Below are 26222 nucleotides of genomic sequence, written 5' to 3' on the forward strand. Positions count from 1 at the left end.
GACGCCTGAGACGCGAGCATCCACGCAGTCCTCTCTCAGCAGGATCCATTGGACCATAAGGTACATCCATGTGCTTTCTTTTTTAGGAAGCTAACCCCGGGAGAGTGCTGCTACTGCACGCACCGCCAATATGATTCTCCAGCGATTGGTGGCCTGGACTCTCCCGTGATGTAAAAGATTTCGTCAAGGCTTGCTCAACCTACGCCAGAAGCAAGTCATCACACAGACCCTCGGCAGGTCTCTTACAACCTCTGCCAGTTCCCGGCAGTCTCACATTGTCGTGGACGTGACGTGGTCGTCACTGGCCTTCCTCTCTCCGCAGGTATGACTACCATCATGACGATTGTGGACTGCTTTTCAAAGATTTCTCACTTTGTTCCCCTGCCGAAGCTACCTTCGGCGCTTGAGATGGCCGAACTGGTATCCCTGTCAATATAGTGTTGGACCGCGATCGTCAGTTTGCCTCCCAGGTTTGGCGTGCTTTCTCTAAATCAATCGGAGCTAGAGTCTCACCTCTGGTTATCACCCGCAATCCAACGGACAGACAGAGAGGGTGAACTGGGACCTGGAGACTGCTCTCAGGTGTATCTCTACCCAACATCCAGCTTCCTGGTCACTACACTTGGCTTGGGTAGAATATGCACACAACACCCTGACTTCCTCGGCCACTGGGAGATCTCCTTTTCAGGCAGCGTACGGCTACCAACCCCGTTGTTTCCATGCCAAGAAACTCAGACTTCCGTACCCGCCGTTGCCGGAGCATCTGGAATGCTACCAGAGCCGCACTTTCCTGGGCCGCTGATCTCAACTGTAAAGCGGTGGACAAGCATCAGGTTCCGGCTCCTAAATATCAGTCTGGCCAGAGGGTCTGGCTGTCTACCAGTCACCTTTCCATTACAGGGGAGCGTCGCAAGTTAGGGCCCTTTGAGATTGAAACAATCATCAACCCATCCTCTGTCCGGCTTTCAAGGTTTGAAGAATCCTTGACGTCAATTCGGAGTTAAGAATCTGGTGGACTGGGAGGGTAACGGCCCGGAGTAGAGGTCCTGGGTTTCCGGATCTCTTATTTTAGACCAGAAACTGATCAAGGACTGAACCCCAATAGATCGGGTAAGACACCTGGAGATGTTCCTTAAGGTGGGGTACTGTCATGATCCGCTTTTATTTTGTTCCCTTGATTCCCGATTTGTTTCTCCTTCCTTCCTGTGTGTGGACTCCAGCAACGTATGCCAGATCGACTCCATTTGTACCCACTGGTAATTCTAAGTCTCTATCGGTTGTACATTTATCCACTGTTGAAATTATCATCTGTTCACCTTTTTCTGGTGCGCTGAGTATTTTGCTTTCCTTGTGTCTCCCTGCTCCACATGGCTTCCTTGTTTTCTCTCTGTTTCTTCTTCTGTTACTTTCCACTCGTGCTTTCATTTTGACGACCTCGATAGTCTTTGTGTTTTATTGCTCATTATGTGTGTGTGTGTGTGTGTGTTCTCTTTACAGACTCTGCTCGCATTTTCTCCCAATTTGGTGTCGCTTTTTGTTTGGACTCTTTCCGTTGTGGACTCTTACTGGTTCGGTGATGTTTTGCATTAAATGTTCTGTTTGCTTCTCCTGGTTCAGTGGCACCTTTTGTTATATATCCTTGTATTTATTAAATTATTGTATCTGACTTGATCCCTGCCTCCTGTGACTGTGAATTGCATTACTGCAATTGGGTTCCGCTTCGCGTCTCGAACACAACAGCTGAATTCTTGTATTCTTCTCTGTCTCAGGCAAACGAGTGTGTCTCGGGGAGCAGCTGGCAAGGATGGAGTTGTTCCTCTTCTTCACTTCCTTAATGCAGAGGTTCTCTTTCTGTATGCCTGAGGGTCAGCAGCCAAGTCTGGATTATAGATTAGGATTCATTCGCATCCCCAAACCTCACCACCTCTGTGCTGTGCCTCGATGAAAGACCAGCTGAAACCTGGCGTCTTACATCAGTCTGGAAATCACTCACCAAGATCAAGACAAACGTTGTCATTGCTGATACATTGTTGTGTATGTCTGAACCACCCAGTGATGAGGGCGGGTGCAGAGAATGTAACGGAGAAGTTAATGGAGTTTGTGCTCAGCTTCAGCTTGTTGTTCACAAAAATGAACAAATGAAAATTCCTGAAGTTTTCCTACTTCATCTTATGTTTTGTGTTTTTAAACTTAATGTTGCTGCATCCCTCATTCAACGGTCCGACCCAACTTTCACAGGTCAGTGAAGAGAGGCTGGCTAATAATTGACTCTGACTCTGATTTGAGGCTTGTGTTTTTGGGCAATGTAGTCGTCTTTCTGCCTCAAAATGTTCCTTCTTTGTTCAGATCCTGCTCTGCAGAAATGACGGTGAGTTCAGCTGAGATTGTGTTGTCTCAGATCAAGACATTTTGGCCCTTGGAAGAAGTCCAGCACTGATCTAATGGCCAATAAAGGCTCCAACTGCAGTAACTGACCGCTGTCCCAGAAAGATAAAGACATGATAAATGTCATGGACTAAACTATCAAAGAGTATAATGCCCTGTTGCTTGGGGACAGTCCTAGCGACTCATAATAAAACACCTTTTAAGTTGTATGGCACCGTCTCTTCTATGCTGCAAGGTAATAAACCTATTCTAATTTCTACTGATTTGTCATCTCCTCAAATACTGCAAGCATTTTCTTTGTCTGAATACAGGAACTGGTGGAGCTGTTACCTAACTGTGGTCTCTTAGAAAGAAAAGGCACCTCACCTAAATTGAAATAAAACCTATGGCTTACTGTGACAAAGTAACCCCCTGACTCATCAATAGGTCAATCGAACATGTACTTGTTGCAGAGACCTTCTGGCTGCAGATGAGGCTCGGCTGGTGAGGATCCAGGATGGAAGAGCAGATGTGCTGGCAGGAAACAGGTGTTCAAACTGGCAAACGATCAAATTCATGAGTTGATGATTTCCTCAACAAAGCGGAGTTGTCAAGCAGGCAGAATTTGGTTGGTTGGCATCCTGAGTACTGGCCAACGTGGTGGAACACGCTATTCATTACACACATCATAGCTGCAGATATGCTAGTTTACGTACTATTTCACATGAAACGTCACAAGATTAAGTGGACAATTTTAAGATGTGACCAAACTTTCATCATAAGTGAAGTGGGTCAGTGAATTCAGAGCATTGACCTGCCCAGGTTTATTTGTCCATACTCTGGTTGATGTGTAACAGACATTTATATAAAAATTGGACGTCAGGGTCTTCTTCATAATCAAACATGGAGTCTCTTCTGGCGCAGCTCGGCTTGGACTGCAGCAGCCTTCTCTTATTTTTGTGCATTTTTCTCCTGGTGTTTGACGTCGTCAAGTATGGAAACCCGAAAAACTTCCCTCCCGGTCCCTGGCCACTTCCTTTTATTGGGGACATGCATCGTTTGGATCCCCACAACATTCACCTACAGTTGGCAGCGGTGAGTATAAATGGGTTGTAAAAATCCATCCAAAAACTATCTAAACAGTCAGCTTCCAGATTCCATTGCTATTGTGCCTCCAGAAGAAAAATATGCTGAGATTTAGAAAACATTGTAAAGCTTTGTTTTTGGCCACCAAACTACGGCTCCTGTGACTGTTTACACTCTGTGCTTTACATCCATGTGTGTCCTCAGGTGACAGGTCGAAAATATGTGTCAACCGTAGTTGAGGACTTCTGATCTTGCTCTACTGACTCACTAATGTTTTTTTTTTTGTCTCATGGCTTTAATTACCATCAGGTTTGACATGTAGTAAATGAATTTAACAGTTGGAATAGCAGGGATCTTGTACATAGGTATTGAAAACTGAACTTTTTGTCTACGAATTGTCATTAACACCAAAAATGTGCCTCTTTCAAGCTTTCACAGAAGTACGGAAGAATATTCAGCCTTCGTCTCTTTGGTGTGCGAGTTGTGGTCTTGAACGGCTACAAGGTGTTCAGAGAAGCCATAGTTGTGAACGCGGAGGATTACATGGATCGCCCCAACTTACCGCTCCTCGAAGAAGCCCTTCGTCATCGAGGTGTGTCTGCTTTTTTTGTTTCATCTTTGTGCAGAATTTACAGTTCAGTATACCTTTTAGTATGGTGCTATTAACGGTGTGTTTTTGTAGGTCTGCTCATGACAAATTCCTATTTGTGGAAGAAGCAGAGGAGATTTGCTCTTCATAATCTCAGGAATTTTGGCCTCGGAAAGAGAAAACTAGAGCCGATAATCCAGGAAGAAGCCAACTATCTCGCAGAGACCTTCGACCAGCATCAAGGTACCAAAGAAGTTAATGTATATAGCTATGCAGGTCACTATTAAAATGTGGCTTTTTGTACGACATATTCTTTGTGTTACAGGCAAACCTTTTGATGTCCACTGCCACTTACACAGAGCCGTGGCCAATATTATATTTCGCCTATTGTTCGCTGAACGATTTGAGTACGACGACGAGAAATACCACCACATTCTTGACTTGTACAATAAGATACAAGATGTTCAGGAATCTGCCTGGGTACCGGTGAGTCCACTTTGGTCAATAAATGCCTACTTAAATGTTTTGTCATGCAGTGACAGCTTCCTTTTAGTTCTAAGTCAACACATCAACACACACACACACATCCTGAATCAATCACTGTTTAGCAAAGAAGTCACTGCTGGACAAGAGAACTCATATTGTGGCTCTACTAGGCTTTTTGACCACAGCTTCGTCCCACCAGATTTACAACACGATACCTTGGTTACTGAAGTGGTTCCCTGGACCTCATCAGATGTTCATGACTGCGATGAAGTCCATTATTGAATTTAAAGCCCAAAAGATAAAAGAGCACGGACAAACTCTGGACCCGTCCTCACCAAGAGATTACACTGACTCCTTCCTGATAGAAATGATGCAGGTGGGTGATTTTGTTGTTGAAATAATCTCTGTCTTTCTCTTTTATTTCTTCTTGTGATGGGCTGTTTTGACTTGAGTATGCATTTTTTCCAACAGAATATTGACAGAGATGCAGGTTTTGATGTGGAGAATTTGGCTTTTAACACCATGGACCTGGCACTTGCAGGATCTGTAACCACGGCCACGACTCTGAGATGGGCTCTGAAATACATAACGCATGATCCACATGTGCAAGGTGTCCGTGCACCGACTCCTCTCTACACAACAACCATATACTGCCATTTGCAGTTCCTTTTTAGCAAACTGACAGTACACAAACATTTTGCAGAGAGATAAAAATATGATTATTTGATAACGTAGTATACTTGAGCAGTTAAAAGTAAAAAAGTTAAAATCCTACCGTCTTCAGCTGTGTAGATGAAACAGAATGAATTGCCAGAGTATTACCAACTATAGTGAGAGATTTTTTTACCCTTGGCAGAGCTGCAGCTCGATCGCCGTATGTATCTATTGATCCAAACCGGTATCGATCTGAGGCAGATAACCATGAAGATTTTTCTTGTCCAGAGAGAGTCCACGCTGAGATTGACGCTGTCATTGGCACATCCCGACAACCGTCCATTGCAGACCGAGACAACATGCCGTACACCAACGCAGTGATCCACGAGTGTCAGAGGATGGGCAACGTTCTGCCGCTGAATGTGATGCACATGACGGCCAAGGAGACCAAACTGGACAAATACACGATACCCAAGGTTCAAGATCTGTTCTAGGAGAAATGTCTCTTCTGGAGTGTCGAATGTAAATATAAATAACCAGTTTGGCTCGCTCAGGGAACGCTTATCATCCCCTCGCTGGACTCCGTTCTTCACGATGACACGGTGTGGGAAACTCCACACTCCTTCAACCCTGAACATTTCCTGGATAAGGATGGAAACTTCCGGAGGAGAGATGCCTTTGTCCCTTTTTCAGCAGGTGACACTTTCACTCAAAACTGCACAAGGAAGATTATGAAGACATTTCACAGTGTGGATTTGAACTTGATCTAGTTAGAACGTTCACGGTAGACTTGAAGCAGTACATAAACTGACTGTAGTTTTTCTTTGTTGCCAAGGAGAAGGCAGCATTACTTTACATTATAATCTTAGCATAACAACGTCACAGAAGTTGTTGGATTTTACTACTGATATTATGGAATTTGGGATACAGTTGAGGTCTAATATGGTCCTCACCCATGGCCATTCCAACAGCTTCAACAGTTTGCTGGTTTAGTCTTGACTTCTGGAGCAAAGGGGAGTGATCTGTAGATTGTCCTGTGCCAAATAAACACATGACATGGGCATGAAAACGTCAAGGCATCTTCGTATTCTGATTACAGCATTGTTTTGTGACTCTTTAGAAAAATAAAAAATAAATATCAGCGGAGGATTTCTTGAATCATGGAACATTGCCGTGGCGTGATGTGTTCTTTAACAATTCACAACAGTCTAGAAGTCAGTATTTCATAATGTCTTCTGGGAGTGGAGACACTGCCCAGTGACCCAGGTGTTCTGAGTGCCATTTCCATGAAGTTGAGAAGAAGCGTGTGAAGACGCTTCTGCTGGCAGTTGGATAACTGTATTCTTTCCTGTCTCAGGCAAACGTGTGTGTGTTGGGGAGCAGCTGGCAAGGATGGAGTTGTTTCTCTTCATCACCACCCTGATGCAAAGGTTCTCTCTCTCTCTGCCTCCTGGAGAGCAGCCAAGTCTGGAGTACACCTTCGGGTTAGTTCGCCGGCCAAAAGACAGCCTCCTCTGCGCTGTCCCTCGATGAGGCATCAGCTCCGAATTGCTGCTTAAGTTCTCAAGTTCTCTCAGTCATGAAATCCCCTAGCTTGACCACAGAGATCGAAATTAAACTCTTGTCATTATTGATGTTTTTGTGTGCATTAAAACCAAATTGTGAATTGTACACCTGCTGTGGATTCATGTGATTATAATATTTCTTTTCTTGTCCTTTCCTTCCTTGTCCTACGTTACATGCTGTTTTTGTTTTTGTCTGAAATCCCAAGATGAAATTAAAAAATGGTCTTAAACCCACTGCATATCAAGATTTACTGTGGCTCCAGTAGAACCCCTGGATCCACCACTGGAGAAGTGTGACCACTGTTAAAGCTGTGAATTGCAAACAATGTGATCTCAAATTCATGTAATGATTTTTCTGCCATGTTTATTTTGTGACAACCCTCAGCTGGTCATTGTAGGGCTGCTGGTGGTATCTCTGGGAGAATGAAAAGAACATTTCAGAGGCTGAGGAAAGTCAATAAACTCCCCCATGAACTTTAACAGCTGTGTGTGTGTGTGTGCTTTCAGGAGGGGTTGGTGTGTTCTGCATGAAATAATTTGAACCTCCACACTCATAGGTCACGTACTACTGACCCTCCAGCTGTGTGTGGTTGGGTTGGTATGCACGTGTGTTTGCATTCTGTGAGGGTCAGGCTTGTCCAGTCGATGTGCTGCAGTGCGTGTCCAACTTAAACATGAAGACTCTCCTGCTGGAGTGGAACCTAAAGTGATGAGGCTGCAGCAGGATTCTCTCTTGCTTTTCTGCAGCTGTTTGACGTAGCTGTGATTGGTTTAAAGATTCGGAGAAGCTCTGGTAGAAAATGGAGAAGACTGTGGATCAACTTTTCAATGATGCCCTTCAAAATCAAGGTAATGAGTGTTTGGCCTTTTCCCAACAATATAATCTGTATGTATTCAGGAAACTGACAAGTTTTCAGTTGAATGTAGTCAAAGCTATGACTCATTTTTATTCAAATAGCAGAAGAGATTCACCAATTTAAGAGAATTCTTGGAAAAGCTGTTTCAGAAGGTCCTTGAAACATGGATGGTTATGTCTTCGAGATACTGACACCCCAAAATTAAATGATCAATTAAAATGGTATTGTAAGGTTCTAAAATGTATTGTCATTTCTAAGCACTCTTGGTTGAGTGCGGCGTGAAATCGATGTGATCAGCCTGCTACTGCTCAACCTTCAGTTGGGTCTGGTGTCAGCCAGCTTACTCATGACTATGCTCCATAGTTTCTCTCTCGGGTCAGGCTTGTTTGTCTGTCCATCCAGGACAAATGAAAATCTATCTAACCTGTAAAATGGTCCACAGTCCTGTTCACTATCTGCTTTACAAACGTAATGCAGATTAATTTGTTACCATTTCTGTAATGATTTTTTCTGAAGCACTTTTGACCTCTCTTCTAAACATGCAGGTGAACGTCAATGCTGACTTTTGGTTCACTCTGTCTGTGCAGAGTAATCATTAGATAATGTGACTAACAGCCAGGCAATGCAGATGTCGTTGGACATGAGGAACATTTTGCTCTCCAATTCAGGAAAAAAACGTATTTTCATTGCAGTGGAATGAAACTGGAGAGTTTTGTCCTCTGGCTCAGCTTCTCATTCATCCCAGCGGTGTTAAAGTAACATCTGTTTTTTTAAGATCTTGCACATCATCATAAAACCAGTATGACACAAAAGAGGCAGACTGAGTTTCAAAAATGATTTGAAAAATACATATCATTCACATCCTTTTTTTTTTAATATTTACAGCTGAGATCAGCAATGCGTGCATATGGACCATGGAGCAATTCCCTCCCAACACATCCATTGCATAAACTACAGACCTCAGAGACCCGAGGACTGGTATCAAAACTTGACAAATTCTTTTGTGAAGCTCAAACACCAGTGGATTACTGCAAGCATCGAGATCTAGCTCCCATCAACAACGAGGAGATCAAGACTGTTGTATTTCGGGATGCAATTTATGTTATGTTGTTATGTCATGATATCTACGACACGATAATGTTTAATCATTTTACATATTTAAATTTCAAATAGACTGTCAATGGTAGGGGCGCGCCACCAGAAGGTTGTGGGAGGAGGTATTTGGTTTCATATGGAAAATAAAATAGGAATTGTAATATGCAAAATGTATCCATGTATTTTGCTTGACAAATCTTTCAATAAAAATTTGATAAAAATAAAACAAGTATGACTTTGGGGTGGCTGACTCACTCAGAGTCAGCCACCCATATATGATATTTTGACCACTCACCTCCTCAGATTTCATGGTGCAGCCCATTTTTCTCAGCCCCACACACTAATGCAAACAGACACAGATGGAGCTGAAGATCTAGGGCCAATTGTGTTGATAAATACTTCTATTGGCAATGACAGTGCAGTTTCTTGGCTTCCATTTTCTAATGTCGATGCCACGGAATTCTGTCCATGAGAGAATTCCAAATTTCAGACTTCAAACCACTGTAAGAATGACGAACTCCATGGTGTTCCCATAAACAGCTGTTACACAAATGTTTTTCACAATGTCAACTGGAATGTAAGTCACACCATGAGACCCTGTTAAGATCACTGTGTCCAGAAATGAAAGGAGAGGTGCTTTGAAACTCATTTGCTCATGTGTGTTCTTCAGTCTCAGGCAGTATCTCATGGAGCAGCAGGGAAGGATGGAGTTGTTCCTCTCCATCACCTCCCTCAAGCAGAGAATGAGCCAAATGGAAAGCAGCCAAGTCTTCAGCATTCACAGTCATATGAATTCACTGTATAAAACCTGCTAAAGATGGAAGCTGAATGTCTGAAATCTGTCTTTAAGACATTCACTCTTGACAGCAAGGGTTAAACCAAACAAGTCTCAGCTTGTGTTCATATGTGTCCATGTTTTTCCTATTGACAAGTTCTCCTGTTGTGCTGCCTCTGTGTGATCCAGTACTTTGTCATTATCTGTGATCTGGAATGAGGAAGCGGTTCAGGGCGGGCCTGATAAGATCATGGATAATGGAGCTGTGAGCATCAGCCAAGTCCAGCCAGACAACTCTCATCCATCATCATTGAGGAACAAAACATCCCACTAATAGAACAGCTTCTTTCCATCGGCTGTTTTAATGTTCTGTTGTACTCGTGAACTCGGGAAACCTCCTGGACTCTTGGAGGGGAGTTTTGTTTGCATTAAAAACATTTTACACTTTCCGAATAATAAAGGTGGAGGAACATGTTTATCGGATCTCCTCTGGCCAACTGTACTAGAATCAAGGAGCCCTGACACAGTCATTCTAGATTTCAATCTTGGCTTGTTCCTTTTCAAGAGTGAGTGTACATTCTATTTTAGGCTGGTACTCAACTCTGAATTATCCTGTTCCGAAGTTTAAACGGCTCCTGGCAATTGGCTTTGTGTAAGACTTGTTCAAGAGATGTTCCAAAAACAATTTTTATTTACCACCACAGTTTCTTACATTTTGCATTTGTGGGATAGATCAAGGGATCGATGGACGAGGTTGGTCCTTCATCATGGTGTCCAGAGTTTGCTGACACTGCTGCGTTTCAATCAGAATCCAGGCTTTGATTCCATCCCTGTTTACTGGTGCAGGTTCCTTAGCCATTCAACTGAGGTCCTGCTGACTTGGCTTTGTATACCACACTTATGGTTTTCAGCTCATCTATATCCACTGGTTGACTCCCACCACTGCCCACTGTACCAGGTCTATTTTAGTTGGACTTGTGGGAGGGATTTATGAATTATCCAATGAAGACTGAAATCACTGAACTATTTTCAGGTTAAAGGAATGTTTTGACCAGGAGGTGCAAGGACGACCTGGACCTCAAACATGAAACACAAGTCGTACATTTGCACCTTGAAAGGCTAAATAATTTCAAAGGGAAAAGACTTTCACCCGGTCAAGGGGTTTAGACACGAGCTAAGCATGATGCCATGCTAGTCATGCAAGACATGAGTTGATCAAGGGCAAGACTTAGGAGGACACAAATCAAACCAAAATATATGTGTTAGGAGTAGGTTGATCACAGAGCGGATTTGTGCATATAAACATGAGTATAAACATGATTCATGATTACAAAAACAGTTGACATTACAAGTTTTACATCACTAACATACTGAGTCGATCAGCGAACCTTGGCGTGAACATGGAAGGGCTTAGGCACGTTTGTGGTCCCTATGATGCTGTCAGTGCTCAGCTCCACACCCTCAGGAGCAGCGAAGGAGAACTTCTGCAATAAACCCACCAAAAACAGGAAGAGCTCCATCTTGGCCAGCCCTTCTCCGAGACACACCCGCTTCCCTGCAAGGACCAGAGAGGTTAGCAACTTCTCTGAGCACCAAAGGAGACAAACAGGAAGCAGACTGTGGTTTTACCTGCAGAGAACGGCAGGAATGCGTCTCGCTTCACAAACCTCCCATGAGAGTCGAGGAAGTGTCCTGGGTTGAAGGAGTCTGGAGTTTCCCACTCGTTCTTGTCGTACAGCACAGAGGTCAGCATGGGCAGCACAGTGGTTCCCTGGAGACACGTCCACACACTTACAGAATGCAGTCATTTTGTGTTACAACAGTTTTCATCACTTAAATGTTTGCATGGCTTTTAATAGCAATTGACACGTTTTGCATGTAAAGTGAAATGTATGCCATTCCATGGCTGACCTATCTTCAAATTTTATTTTATTTTATTTTTGTTAATGTGACGCAATGGCAATAGAAAACCAAATGCATCGACATGCAGCGCTGAAGACTGTCTTCTGCTATGGTAAAACTCCACTTCAGTATATTACACCATGGGCGTAAGGTAGGGATGGGCGATAACTTATCGTACACGATATACCACCAAACACAATCTCCACGATGACAATTCTGCATCTCATGATAAATTTGATAAACACGCGGGTCACTCGCTGCATTGGACTTGGATACATGAACACGATAGACCGCGATGGCGCACTGCGCTCTCCAGCTCCACACCGTTTGACAGCCGACACCAGTGTGTGACGAGTTGTGGAGAATGTGGTGGACTTTGGTTCACGGCCATAGTTTTAAACTTAACCTTTGATAATGACACTGGTCGACTGGTCTGAGTCTCTGGATCTGTGTTTATTTTATAAGATGGAGTGGTCCTCATAGGTTTTCTGACGCGGTTGTCTGCCTTGGTTCACATCAACACATGCAGGTCTCCCACTGCGCTGGCGCTTGGTGAAAATTGTGGGATATTGGACAGACCTCCGCTCCCGTATTGGCGGCGGTGTCCTCTTTGGCACCCCTATTGTGGTTCACCGATTCTGCACACACTCTAATGCTATGACCCGGCATCAGTTAGGGACCATCAACAAATTCTAAAACGGTCTAAGTATTAGTGAAATCTTCAATAAGACAATGAAAAACAACCTTTTTAGGAGAGAGAATTGTCAAAAGGTTTTTCATCATACAAGACAAATGACTGACAGTTTGAATAGAATATGACTAATTCATCATTTATTCACAATATTTCTAATATTTCTTCAATAGCATCTAGGAAATGTGACCAGACTGGTCCGTAGTAAACTGTTAAGAGATATGAGTTACAGCAGACAGGCGGCTCAATTTAACCCCTAAATAAAGCTGACAGAGCAGTATGTCAGACACGAGTGGGTTGAATTTCTCACCTCTACACTTAGTTGACTATTATATTTACAGTAAACATAATTAAATAATGATTTTGGGGACAAACTCCACCAATATTTTTCATCATATTGAATTGAATGAAAATGCATTTATCGTGATAATTATCGCTATCGCCGATTTATCCTACAACTTTTTTTGTCAACATTGCCCATCCCTAGCATAAGGATCTGTTTTGTGTGCATTCTCCAGGCTGTTGCACACAGTGTTGTCTGCACCAAAACCTCACTCAACGGCGGCCCATTTAGTTTGACACCCTTGATTTAGATTTAGATTTTTGTATCAACACAGACCTTTGGAATGAAGTAGCCTCCAACCATGGTGTCCCTTCTGGTAGATCTCAATATATTCAGTGGGACAATGTTTCCAATCCTCTGGACCTCATGGATGACTGCATCCGTGTACGGCATGTTGGGTCTATCAGACATGGCGGGCAGCCGGTTCTGTCCAATCACCTGGTCTATCTCAGCCTGGACTTTCTCTGAGGAATAGAAAAAAAAGATGCTGCAAAGGCTTCAAAGGTAAATCCCAGATAGCCACTTACTTTGTATGTCTGGATGTTTGATGAGGTATATCAAAGCCCACTGCAATGTAGTTGAAGATGTTTCTGTTCCGGCCAAAAACAGATCCAAGGAACAGATAACCAGGTTGGCCTTAGTGAAGCCCAAATCGGATTCCTTATGCTGTTCATTGGATAGAAATCATTACTTAGGTATTAAAGACAGAACAGAAATACTCCTCGTGGAAAATGTGATACATACCTTCTCCATTTCAATGAGGAAACTGTCTATATAGTCCCGAGGATTATTGTGGTCCAAGTCCTGTTGGTGTCTCTTGATCTCCTTGTTGAGGAATTGTTGGAGTGTGATGAAGTCCTGGAACATTTTGTTGTGAGGTCCAGGCAAGTGCTTCATCAGCCAGGGGAAGGAATCGTACAGCTGCAACAACAAAGATTATGATTTCTTCCCACACATCTTCAGAAACACGACAGAGGAAAGACCTACTCGACCCCAGGTGGAGCCTTCATCTTTGATAACATCTGAGAGATGTTTGAGCATGGTGCTGAAGGTGTGGTCGCTGTAGTCGTAGCGCCTCCCCATCACCAGTTGGCAGATGATATTCGATGCAGCGTTGTTGAAGAGTTTGGCAGGGTGGAAAGGCGCCCCTGGAAGGGAAAGGCAATCCCAAATTATATATTACTATGGCTTTTAAATGGGCTTGGCTTATTCACCTTTCTCTTTGACCATCTCCTCCTGCAAATGTAGGAGCTCCTCAATAATGCTCTGCTCTGTCACATTCTTCCCAAATCCAAAGGTGCGTAAAGTTGACAATGCAAAACGGCGATGTGTCTTCCATCTTTCTCCGCTGCTGGCAAAGATACCATCTGCAACGCATAAATGTTGAGTCGAGTCAATTTCCAGCAGTGAGCAGGGCTCAAGTGGATGCTACCATGTCGTAGTACTGAGACATCAGCTCTCGTATGCCTTCAATGTCTATCACCTGGTGTGAGATCCCACTAGGTCTGTTCCAAAGGGAAATGGTGTCAATAAGAAGAGGAAAGTATCTGGACTGAATCTGCTCCTCCTTGTCCATTAAATTCTTTCAGCGACCCCCCACTTTGAAATAAAACTGATTATTGTACTATATGTGTTTGAAGCTTTTGATAGTTCACTAATGTCAGTCAGCATGCAGATGAAAGAACCCAGAGTCTGACCTGCAGTTCCAGAGTTGAACCTGTCATTGACTGCACTATATGGCCGATCCACAAAGTTTTCAGCATTCGTCACAATGGCTTCCTTCACCATCTTGTAACCGCAAACAACCACTATCTTAGTTCTGCCGAGGCGGAGGTGGAAAACATTGCCATAGGTTTCTGAAAGCTGAGAAGAGATAATCCGAGAAACACTGGTCAGAAACAGAGTTCACTCATGAACTGTATAGTTACAAAACATTTCACCAGTTTCATTTTATTTGTGCTGCTATAATCGCTGACTAGATCTATTTTCTCTGACATCATCTGACTAGTTCATAAAACATTTACCTTGGTCAAATATTCGTGCGGACGTTGGAAGTCCATACTTAAAACGCTTCCTAGCAGAGGGAGCCCCCGTGGTCCTGGAGGGAAATTTGGAGGGTTCCTGTTTTTGAAGAAGTCTGCAATAAGCAGGAAGAGAAAGACCAACAGAAGAAGCCTTGTCAGGTCGAGTCCTTGGAAGAAACTGTAGAGCCACATGGTCAGTAGGAGATCAGGTTCTGCACAAGGTTTTGTGCCCAATGATTGTCTCCTGACGTCCTCTCAGATCATATTGTGAGAAATATCACTCATTGAGTGTAATTTATGCAACAGTCCATAGGCCACGAGATTATGTAATGAATGGGGCAATTCCGCATATAGCAACACCAGGACTTTTTCTTGTCGTATAAAAGTGACTCCTAACTTTGGTGACGCTCACTCGTGTTCACATAAACAATTCGATGGTCAGCAGATATATTTTTGTGGCAGAGAGCACAGGACTTGTATAGAGGACAGTGAAATACAGACTTGTTTTCATTTACCTGCTTACTTTCAGTTTCATTAAATTCATCATTTAATGGACCAACTGGATTCAAATCAAATCTCACATACGAATAGAGTAGCTCCTCACCAAAAATGATCAATGTTAGAACATGTTAAAGTTAGCAAAATGGATGCCTCTCTTAAAACACTCACAAAGAACTACAGACATGGTTCATGAACTATTGCATCCTTCTGCTTTCACTGGATCACAAATGTCAATCACCAAAGCATTTAAAGCAGCTTAGACTGACCTGTTTGTTGGAAAAAAATAAAAGTCCTGCGCCACCTTGGTGCGGCGTTTGTTTTTAACGCCATGTATAATTGTGATCTTGTTTGACTTTTGAAAGAAGAGTGACTCTTGTTCCTCTCATTTCAGGTAAGACCTTGGTCCCTCCAACTCTACTGTCTCTGTTCTCATACGGTGCAAACAGTGTGAAATAGGATTGGACAAAAACATTGAACACACTATGTAAAATGATTACATATTTACAGTTATTTATTGATATTTGTATCTGCATGTTATTGGTATGGTTGAAACTAGTGGATCAACCTATCAGAGGATAGCAAATGAAAAAGTCATTGCTGGCCTGCGCTCTTGTTCTGTGCAGCGAATCTCTGGCTGGTCAAAGAAACAGTCTCATTGCAATGGCAGTTAATGGTAGATACACTATCAGTTCCGATAGCCAGGGTCCGGGGGGAAGGGATGGACACTGACGTCATGCATGACCGGGAATAGCACTGAACACAGCTGTATGGTGAGAATAACACATACTGTCAGATACTACTGGAAACAAATAAAAAAATGAATTTAGATTGTAAATGGTTAGAGCTTCTGATGATGTTTATAGTATCAGTGAAAGTGTTGAAGGCCTTAACTGCACTCCACTGGTCGACATAAACATCTCAGTTTTCATGGAAACTTTTGCAATTGAGGAACGTGGACCAGTCCATGGGAGTCTAAGCTTTTCCCATATAACGGTCAGATTTGACAAGGTGATAATGTGGGAGGGCGAACAGGCATTCTCTCAAAATGGAATCCAGAAATGCATCTATTCAGTACTCACTTATACAATTTCAGTTACTTTGGCATTCACCTGTTTGTAATGTATTTCTTTAAGGTAAAAAATAATTAATTAGCAAATGAAATTACGCCTGCTGAACAAATGCTTCATGCTTTATTATTCTCAAATAATACTTGGCCAATGAGGCACATGTGACAATGGGGTATCTGGTTGTCATTTCACAGATTTTCTTTAACTTCAGAAAATATAAGAATGTGTTGTTTTCTACACCACTGGTGACAATATTGAAAATATGGAAGAGTGCAGGACCCCGTGGTGATATCCACTTGCACCATAAAACCGCTTCACTTGACAAACTAGACAATGCAGCTGCAGCTTGCCTCTCCACATGAAATCTTTCGGTGACTCCACAATCTACTTTTCGATGATGGAGAACAACAATCTCACGCTGTACTATGATCTTCAGTATATTAGTCAACAATTGAGTTAGCATTGGCATCGTTTTTATACATACGTATGTATTTGGTGATTTGGCTTCCTGTCATGAAGAGTTGTTTTAGGTGGATTTGTGTTTTTATCAACCTGCTTGAACAAACCAGAATACTGAACTTGAACAAAGGTGTATCATCTGTTGCAGATTTCAAGTGAGAAAGAAAGGTTCTTCGTGCCCTCACTGTGGTCTGAAGTCGAGAACATTACCCACATCTGAGTGTGATCAGAGGGTGGACTGGGTCTGTGTGCATCTGTGTGTTTAGGGAGGGGATTTTTGGATATTTTGAACCTGACCCTCCAGCTGTGGGATGTTGGGTTGGTATGCACGTGTGTTTGCATTCAGTGAGGAGCGGGCTTGTCCAGCCGATGTGCTGCAGTGTGTCAAGTTTAAGCATGGACTCTGCTCTTGGAGTTCTATCTAATGTGTTATTTCTTTGCACTCTTGGTTGAGCCTCCTTTTCTATGAATTTTGGCATCAGTGCGGTGTCAAATCGAGGTGATCAGCCTGGCGTACTGCCCAGGTGTGATGGAATGCCAGGTTACTTCGATGATAACCTTCAGCTCATCTTCAATGTTGGGTCTGGTGTCAGCCAGCTTACTCATGACTATACTCCATAGTTTCTCTCTCGGGTCAGGCTTGTTTGTCTGTCCATCCAGGACAGTAACACCAGGGTCATTGAACCAGCCTTTGGCAGTGTGGGTTCATCCAGGTAAGGAGGGCAACAGCATGTCCATCAATGCAGCTACAAAATGGGGTCTCCTCATGTAAACACAAGCTATCATGCGGAAAAGAAGTGGGTGAAGCAACTGTAGGCACCTCTGCAGCCAATCCGTGGGATTGTGGACAATCCACCTCACCACTCGCATTGCCGACCAATCCTACCGTCCTCAGTTGCCTTGCGGCACACAATAAAGAAAGTATGCGCTGAAACACTGAGCATGTTTGGAATACAATATAATGGCTTCAACATATTCAGCATGAGATGCCAAAGAAGGGTACTAGACAAAATGACTGTGAAGTGCGACCTGTTTGTTTAGCCAGGCAGCTTCATCTGCACGTTGGACTCACTTCTGTCTGATGAATCAGTGCAGCAAGTGTAGAACGAATGTGCTTTTACCCTGAACATTTTCTACGAGAAACAGATTCATGTGTTACCATTTCTGTACTGATTTGTCTAGAGCATTTATTGACCTCTCTAAACATGCAGGAGAACATGAATGTTGACTTTTGGTTCGCTCAGTCTCTTGCAGAGTAATCATTAGATAATCTTTTTAGTACCCCGGTGATGCAGATGTTGGGAATGAGGAACATTTTTCTCTCCAATTCAGGAAAACCACTTATTTTCAGAGGAGAGGAATGAAACAGGAGGGTTTTGTCCTCCGTCTCGTCTTCTCATTTGTTCCCACAGAGTTAAAGTTACATTTGTTTCTTTTAAGATCTCGCTCCCATCATCATCATCATCATCATCATCATCATCATCATCACCATCATCATAAAACAAAGACTTTCTCCACTGAGACGAAAACTCACTCAGAGTCATATGATATTTTGACCACTCACCCCTTCAGATTTCATGGTGCAGCCCATTTTTCTCAGCCCCACACACTAATGCAAACAGACACAGATGGAGCTGAAGATCTAGGGCCAATTGTGTCGATAAATACTTCTATTGGCAATGACAGTGCAGTTTCTTGGCTTCCATATTCTAATGTCGATGCCACAGAAATCTGTCCATGAAAGAATTCCAAATTTCAGTCTTCAAATCACCGTATCAATGATGAATTCCTTGGTGTTCCCATAAAGAGCTGTTACGCAAATGTTTTTCACAATGTCAACTTGAATGTAAGTCACACCATGAGACCCTGTTAAGATCACTGTGTCCAAAAATGAAAGGAGAGGTGCTTTGAAACTCATTTGCAATGGACTTCCTCCACGTAACACCTACTGAAGAAGTTGAACGTCTACAATCGTTTTTCAGTCATTCACTCTTGACAGCGAGGGTCAAACAAGTGTGTGTTTTTACAGTTCATGACTGTACATGTCAAGTGATACTTCTCCTGGTGTGCTACCTCTGTGTGATCCACAACTGATGATGCCCTGCGATCTAGAGTGAGTAAGGGGGAAGCGGTCCAGGTGGTTCAGACATACAGCACAGAACTTAGACAAAAGGTATATTTACATCAAAACTTTTGATTTTTGGTTGTTCTTTATCATAAATGGTGTGCATTGTATATTAGAGAGAAGCGTGACACTAAGTTACGACATTCATAAGTTCGAAAACATCTACTGCAACTTGGCTCTGACCATCAACAAGAACATTCTTCTCAATGGGACAGACAATAAAAGCTCCAGTAGTTAGGACTTAGCACTGCCATGTTTTGTTCTGTTATCATATGAATTACTGAATCCAAACAGACTTATGAGATGTTCAATTTTTATTTTTTATTTCCCGCCACAATTGGTTAAATTGTCTATTTTTAACCACCTGCTTTCACGTTTTGAGCCAGAGTAATACATTCAATGAAGAGAACAAGGGACGTTGGATGTGGCTGGTCTAGTTGACGGAAGCATGGGGAGGTCTTCATCATGGTGTCCAGAGTTTGCTGACACTGCTGTGTCTTCAGTCAGAAACTGGCCTTTAATTCCATCCCTGTTTACTGGTGCAGGTTCCTCTGTGCCATTCAGCTGAGGTCCTGCTGACTTGGCCCCATACACACTGTGGGACTTGACCAGTGAACGTGAGCTCGTCCATATTCACTGCTTGGAGTTGAGATTTATGAATTATCTCATTGTAACAGGAGCAAGTGGAAGAAGACTGAAATCACTGAACTGTTTTTAAAAGAATGTTTTGACCAGGAGGTGCAACATGGTTCTGCAGCTCAACCATGAAACAGAAGACGACAGTATACAACGTACATAAAAAGTAAACCAAATTATCGTCTTAATTACATTGAACTTGTGTTATGAGTCGCTCAGCGAACCTTGGCGTGAACATGGAAGGGCTTAGGCACGTTTGTGATTCCTATGATGCTGTCAGTGCTCAGCTCCACACCTTCAGGAGCAGCGAAGGAGAACTTCTGTAGTAAACCCACCAAGAACAGGAAGAGCTCCATCTTGGCCAGCCCTTCTCCGAGACACACCCGCTTCCCTACAAGGACCAGAGAGGTTAGCAACTTCTCTGAGCACCAAAGGAGACAAACAGGAAGCAGACTGTGGTTTTACCTGCAGAAAACGGCAGGAATGCGTCTCGCTTCACAAACCTCCCATGAGAGTCGAGGAAGTGTCCTGGGTTGAAGGAGTCTGGAGTTTCCCACTCGTTCTTGTCGTACAGCACAGAGGTCAGCATGGGCAGCACAGTGGTTCCCTGGAGACACGTCCACTCACTTACAGAGTGCAGTCAATTTGAGTTACAACAGGGTGTGGCCTTCCTCTTTGCACAATGTCAGGTAGTTAGAACACATCGTACATGCTTTTTTTTTTTTTTAATTCAATGTCTGGCTCCGCAGCACGTAGCAGCCCGGCAACGCGTACAACAATTATGGCAGCCAGCCAGCATCACGTACGACAGTTACGGCTGTAAACAGCTTGGTATATAACAGTATTCAACGGAAAAACTTGCTTAAAAACGCAACAGTTTGACATCATGTATCCTATACAGTACTACTATAAACCTGGCGTCAGCCATTTTGAATGGCATTCGACTTACGTCCAATCTGACTTATGACCGGTTGGTCAGAACTGATCCCGGTCGTAAGTTGGATGTTACTTGTATAATAGAATCCTAATCAATTACATCCACATTTGACCCAGGAAGCATGTACTTTGACTCATGGCGTAGGTTCCCCACAGACATTTGTTCCTTAGAGCAGTGATTTTCAACCACTGTGCCGTGAGAGATCGTCAGGTGTGCCGTGAGAAATTATCCAATATCACTTTTTTTTTTTTAATTAACATTTATTAATGATTTTCTGCAAATATTATGTCATTGTCCAGTGTCCGTGCTGTAAAGGCTGGCAGAGTAATGTAATATTTGTCCGTGTGGCAACACGTAGCTGATTGCCTTGTTCCTCCAAGAGAATTAGTGATGCACCTGAGAGGCCGTGGTGACAGTCATGGAGAACTTTTTAAAAAGGACAACTGCAAACTCCAAACTGGGCCCTGGACAAGATTCTGACCCGGATGAAGGCCCTAGTATGAGTGGTGGGAAAAAGAAAGCAAAGATGGTGAGCTCAAGGCAATATAGTGAAAGCTATCTTTCGTTTGGATTTACTTTCACCGGGGATGAGACGACACCTATTCCGTTATGCCTGGTGTGTGGCGAGAAGCTATCCAACAGCGCCATGGGGCCAAGCAAGCTTAAACGCCATCTCCAAACGAAACACCCGTCGCTTCAAAACAAGCCGATAGACTATTTTGTTCGCCTGCGTGTCAACACAGAGAAACAGGCAACGTTTATGAGAAAAACCACAAAGGTAAATGAGAAAGCGCTCAAAGCTAGTTACCTAGTCGCCGAACTTGTTGCTAAATCAAAAAAGCCGCACACTGTGGCAGAGACATTAATACTACCTGCCTGTAAAGCCATTTTCAATGAGATGCTCAGCCCTGATGCGGTTAAAGACATAGCTAAAGTCCCGCTCTCTGATAACACAATTGCCAGGCGTATTGGTGACATGTCTACAGACATCGAAAGCCATGTTTTGGAAAAGATACGCATCAGTAGGAAATTTGCGTTGCAAGTTGATGAGTCGACGGATATTAGTGGACATTCTCAGCTCTTGGCCAATGTGCGTTTTGTGGATGGAGATGCCATTAGAGAAAACTTCCTATTTTGCAAGGCACTGCCAGAAAAAACAACTGGAGAGGAAATTTTTCGGGTCACATCGGAATATCTTGACCAGGGAGGACTTACGTGGGAAAACTGCACAAGTGTGTGCACTGATGGAGCTGCAGCCATGGTCGGGCGCACCAAAGGCTTCGTGAGTAGAGTGAAGGAAAGAAACCCAGATCTGATTATTACGCACTGTTTTTTGCACCGTGAGGCCCTCGTTGTTCAGACTTTACCAGCAGAACTGGTTCCTGTGTTGGACGATGTGGTGCGCATAGTGAACTTTGTAAAGACACGACCTCTGACAAGCCATATATTCGCATGTCTGTGTGAGGAAATGGGAGCGGAGCATAAAGCCTTATTGCTCCATACGGAGGTCCGATGGTTGTCGCGCGGTAAGGTGCTGACCCGTGTGTATGAGCTGCGAGAGGAACTTAAAATGTTTCTGACAAATGAGAGGTCTGATTACTCAAATCTGCTTGCAAGTGATGAGTGGTGCGCAAAGCTGGCATACCTGGCTGATATATTTCATCATCTTAATGAACTGAACACAAGGATGCAGGGCCGAAATGAAAACCTGCTTACAAGCACAGATAAAATAAATGGATTCCGTTTAAAGGTGCACCTCTGGCAACAACATGTGCTACGTGCCAACCTGGAGATGTTCCCACTCACAGACAAACGGCAAAGCAACACTGCTGCACTGTCTGAGGTAATAGGTAAACATTTGAAAAGTCTTGAGGAGAAGTTGTCATTTTATTTCTCTTCAGCCTCCACTGAATGCTTTGACTGGGTTAGGGACCCATACAGCTCGGCATCAGTTGTTGGAGAGGACATGACTTTACAAGAGCAGGAGGAACTAACTGAACTGAAACAGGATCGTGGTTTAAAACTAAGATTTGCTGATCTTCCTTTGGACAGTTTTTGGTTGACTGCTGCCAAGGAGTTCCCCATTCTGGCCAACAAAGCTGTTCTGACATTGCTCCCATTTTCCACAACATATCTGTGTGAGCTGAGCTTTTCAAGCCTAACTGCTATAAAAACTAAAAACTGCTGTTGAAGAAGAGCTTCGTGTGTGTCTTTCTTCTATTCCTGCCCGGATATCGGCTTTGTGTTCATCTAAACAGGCCCAGGTTTCACACTGACTGAGTATAAATAAATTGAGAAATTATATTGTAATTAAATATACTATACAGAGTGTCATTTTGTAACATTTTTGGTTAGTGGTGTGCCACAAAATTTTTCCAATGTAAAAAATGTGCCGTGGCTCAAAAAAAGTTGAAAAACACTGCTATAACATACATGACCACACACAACACCTCGAGTCATTTGAGTTTCAGACTCAGATATTCATATTAGCACAGACCTTTGGAATGAAGTAGCCTCCAAGCATGGTGTCGTTTCTGGCAGCTCTCATTCCATTCAGAGGGATAATGTTTCCAATCCTCTGGACCTCATGGATGACTGCATCCGTGAACGGCATGTTGGCTCTATCAGACATGGCGGGCAGCCGGTTCTGTCCAATCACATGGTCTATCTCAGCCTGGACCCTCGCTGAAAAAAAGTATCTGTTGGAAAGGCCACTGAGAGAAGTCAGTCACACTTAACCACCTACTTTGTATCTCTGGATGTTTGATGAGGTAAACCAAAGCCCACTGCAATGTAGTTGATGTTGTTTCTGTTCCGGCCGTAAACAGATCCAAGGAGCACAGAGCCAGGTTCACCTTAGTGAAGCCCAAATCGGATTCTTTGTGCTATTCATTGGATAGAAATGATCATTACTTTGGCCTCAAAGACAGTATAGAAATACTGTTTGTAGAAAATGTGATACATACCTTCTCCATTTCAATGAGGAAACTGTCTATATAGTCCCGAGGATTATCGTGGTCCAAGTCCTGCTGGTGTCTCTTGACCTCCTCGACAAAGAATTCCTGGAGTGTGATGAAGTCCTGGAACATTTTGTTGTGAGGTCCAGGCAAGTGCTTCATCAGCCAGGGGAAGGAATCGTACAGCTACGACCACAGAGATTATGATTTCTTTCCACACATCTTCAGAAAGAAGGCAGAGGAAAGACCTACTCGACCCCAGATGGAGCCTTCATCTTTGATAACATCTGAGAGATGTTTGAGGATGGTGCTGAAGGTGTGGTCACTGTAGTCGTAGCGCCTCCCCACCACCAGTTGGCAGATGATATTCGATGCATCGTTGTTGAAAAGTTTAGCAGGGTGGAAAGGCGCCCCTGGAAGGGAAATTCAGTTTGATGTTCAGACCGTCTCAATCGCAAATTACTTGCGTGTTATGGCTTTTATTTGGAATTGGCTACCCACAATTCACCTTTCTCTTTGACCATCTCCTCCTGCAAATGTAGGAGCTCCTCAATAATGCTCTGCTCAGTCACATTCTTCCCAAGTCCAAAGTTGCGTAAGGTTGACAATGCAAATCGGCGATGTGTCTTCCATCTTTCTCCGCTGCTTGCAAGCAAACCATCTGCAACACATAAATGTTTCTTTCATAGCCTTTTTCAATGCAAAGCGATCTAAGAGAGCTCACTCGGCCCCTCATTGTTACTGATGCAGCCTGTTCCCTAGGTGGTAGGTTTGATCGACAATTCCGATATAGATTAACTTGTTATTGCTTACTATCATCATTGAAATTCTTTAAGCTACTCCTAAATTATTGTAATCAAATCATAAAGCTAAAAAATAAGTATTTTTTTTATTTTAAGCTCTGTGATATAAACTCAACATTATCCTCAACAAGGCCTCTAACCTTCAATAAACCACAAAATACTCACAGACTATCAGTCACTCAGCTTGCAGATGAAAGAACCCAGAGTCTGACCTGTAGTTCCAGAGTAAAACCTGGCATCAATCGCATTATATGGCCGATCCACAAAGTTTTCAGCATTCGTCACAATGGCTTCCTTCACCATCTTGTAGCCGCAAACAACCACTATCTTAGTTCTGCCGAGGCGGAGGTGGAAAACATTGCCATAGGTTTCTGAAAGCTGAGAAGAGATCATCCGAGAAACACTGGTCAGAAACAGAGTTCACTCATGAACTGTATAGTTACAAAACATTTCATCAGTTTCATTTTATTTGTGCTGCTATAATCGCTGACTAGATCTATTTTCTCTGACATCATCTGGCTAGTTCATAAAACATTTACCTTGGTCAAATATTCGTGCGGACGTTGGAAGTCCATACTTAAAACGCATCCTAGCAAAGGGAGCCCCCGTGGTCCTGGAGGGAAATTTGGAGGGTTCCTGTTTTTGAAGAAGTCTGCAATAAGCAGGAAGAGAAAGACCAACAGAAGAAGCCTTGTCAGGTCGAGTCCTTGGAAGAAACTGTAGAGCCACATGGTCAGTAGGAGATCAGGTTCTGCACAAAGTTTTGTCCCCTCACGTCCTCTCAGATCAGGTGGTGAGAAATCACAGTCTCAAACTCTTATTTATATAACAGTCCACAGGACACAATATTATGTAATTAAAAGTCCAAAACCAATAGCATTCTTCTGGACCGATCATCAGTTTTTGAAAAGGTTGGCTTGAAGATACAGATTTATTTATTTATTTATTTCATTTTCAAGACTGACAGAATTCACCTTCAATATTTGAAGCTAAATGCAGGAGTATATTGCTTTTAAAAACTAAGCAAATTAGGCAGTAAATAAAATCACAATTTAGAGAACAAACTAACAAAACAATTCAAAGTGACCTGAGTTACCTGCACTATCAGGCTGCAGATGTGTCTGAACAAGTTCCTGTGGCTCTGCATATTATATTCTGGGCTCAGTTGCTGCATTACTTGTTCCTCAACAACCGGAAAAAAGGCAGGTCAACTTAAAAGCATGAATTCTATGAGTTTCATCATTCTCACCATCATGAGAACCAGCAGCGCACTGCTGACAATTTCTGCTGTCTTTAGCTTCATCTCCTACATGAACATTGTCCAATTGCCCAAGGTAGAAATGCTCCTTCCCTTTCACCCCAAATCAAACCCAAACCCTAGTCAAGGAGAACACCAACAACCATCCCCGAAATCTGGGTGCTAGAGTCAAATGAACTCCACATGAATAAGTCTCGTCCTGGGCACATCAGCATTCCAAACCTCAAATAAAGTGGCGATAAAGAAAAGAATGAATGTGGAACTGTCCTTGTACATGCACTGATTTGAGCATCATAGTGGCAGTAGGTCCACGGTAGTGAAGTAGCTGCTATTATGGGCGTGTTATCGAGAGTGAATGACAGGAAAGTTCCAGCAGCTGATTCATTTCAACTTTAGCCTGTGTTTGCACAGGGCTTGTGTGGCAGCAGGGATTACATAATAAGATTACGAGTCAATTTCACATAACCATGCTGTAACATTTTATGTTGTAAAGCTGAAAACCATTTTGAACAAATGACTCTCAAAGGAATCGGCACAACTTCAATAAATTTATTACCAAAGTTTGGTTCCTGTTGATGTCTGATCATGAATAAAATATGAACAGATTTTGAACTTTTTCATGTTTTCCTCTCATTTTGGTTTTCTGATGTATTGCCTTTTCCGGTTGTAACACTGATTTTGGGTGGTGCAAAATAAGCATGAACAATTCCCACAATAAGGTCACTTAGTTGAATGCAGCAAACAATGCAAAAAACAAAACATGTCTCACTGCAAAGTTTCTTGATAGGCTACACAAGGACCATACACAACATACACACAAGTGTGTATATGTCCAACGTACACACAGGTTGCTGTTTTCACTGTACATTTAACAGATTCGCTTGCATTTGTGTGTGGACGATATGCTGTTTTTAGCCTGTGTTAAGACCCTAACGTCAAAACATGTTCAAAGAGGTGGACAGGTATCAACAAAAAAAAAAAAAACACAAGAGAAGAATATAGGTGTTTCTGTTAGGCTTATGGGGTAGCGGGCCAGCGTAGTCCATGC

At 42.9% G+C, this 26222-nt stretch overlaps 3 protein-coding genes across 4 annotated transcripts; 1 reads left to right on the plus strand and 2 right to left on the minus strand.

Annotated features, from left to right (window-relative positions):
* The first annotated feature begins 3076 nt into the window (after positions 1-3076).
* Positions 3077-7207, plus strand: LOC128752618 (cytochrome P450 2J2-like). Its single transcript, XM_053854017.1, has 9 exons — positions 3077-3459; positions 3880-4042; positions 4133-4282; positions 4365-4525; positions 4725-4901; positions 4997-5135; positions 5468-5655; positions 5734-5875; positions 6537-7207. Exons 1-9 carry the CDS (start codon positions 3268-3270, stop codon positions 6710-6712), a joined length of 1488 nt encoding a protein of 495 aa, XP_053709992.1. The 5' UTR covers positions 3077-3267; the 3' UTR covers positions 6713-7207.
* Positions 7208-9964: 2757 nt separating this feature from the next.
* On the minus strand, positions 9965-14685 carry LOC128752615 (cytochrome P450 2J6-like). The gene is made up of 9 exons (XM_053854013.1): positions 14432-14685; positions 14105-14270; positions 13622-13774; positions 13395-13555; positions 13152-13328; positions 12935-13073; positions 12684-12871; positions 11101-11242; positions 9965-11026 (listed from the first exon to the last, which is right to left on the minus strand). The coding sequence occupies exons 1-9, from the start codon at positions 14621-14623 to the stop codon at positions 10851-10853; spliced, it is 1494 nt and encodes a 497-aa protein (XP_053709988.1). The 5' UTR covers positions 14624-14685; the 3' UTR covers positions 9965-10850.
* Positions 14686-18823: 4138 nt separating this feature from the next.
* Positions 18824-24696, minus strand: LOC128752613 (cytochrome P450 2J4-like). Of its 2 annotated transcripts, XM_053854011.1 has the most exons (9): positions 24456-24696; positions 24129-24294; positions 23622-23774; positions 23366-23526; positions 23123-23299; positions 22903-23041; positions 22654-22841; positions 19685-19826; positions 18824-19610 (listed from the first exon to the last, which is right to left on the minus strand). In XM_053854011.1, the coding sequence occupies exons 1-9, from the start codon at positions 24645-24647 to the stop codon at positions 19435-19437; spliced, it is 1494 nt and encodes a 497-aa protein (XP_053709986.1). In that variant the 5' UTR covers positions 24648-24696; the 3' UTR covers positions 18824-19434. The 2 variants fall into 2 exon arrangements, with proteins under 2 accessions (XP_053709986.1, XP_053709987.1); XM_053854012.1 differs by lacking the exon at positions 24456-24696 and having other exon boundaries at positions 18826-19610; positions 24082-24280.
* Positions 24697-26222: the final 1526 nt, after the last annotated feature.

The sequence above is a fragment of the Synchiropus splendidus genome, chromosome 1, assembly GCF_027744825.2.
Source record: "Synchiropus splendidus isolate RoL2022-P1 chromosome 1, RoL_Sspl_1.0, whole genome shotgun sequence".
Lineage (NCBI taxonomy): Eukaryota > Metazoa > Chordata > Actinopteri > Syngnathiformes > Callionymidae > Synchiropus > Synchiropus splendidus.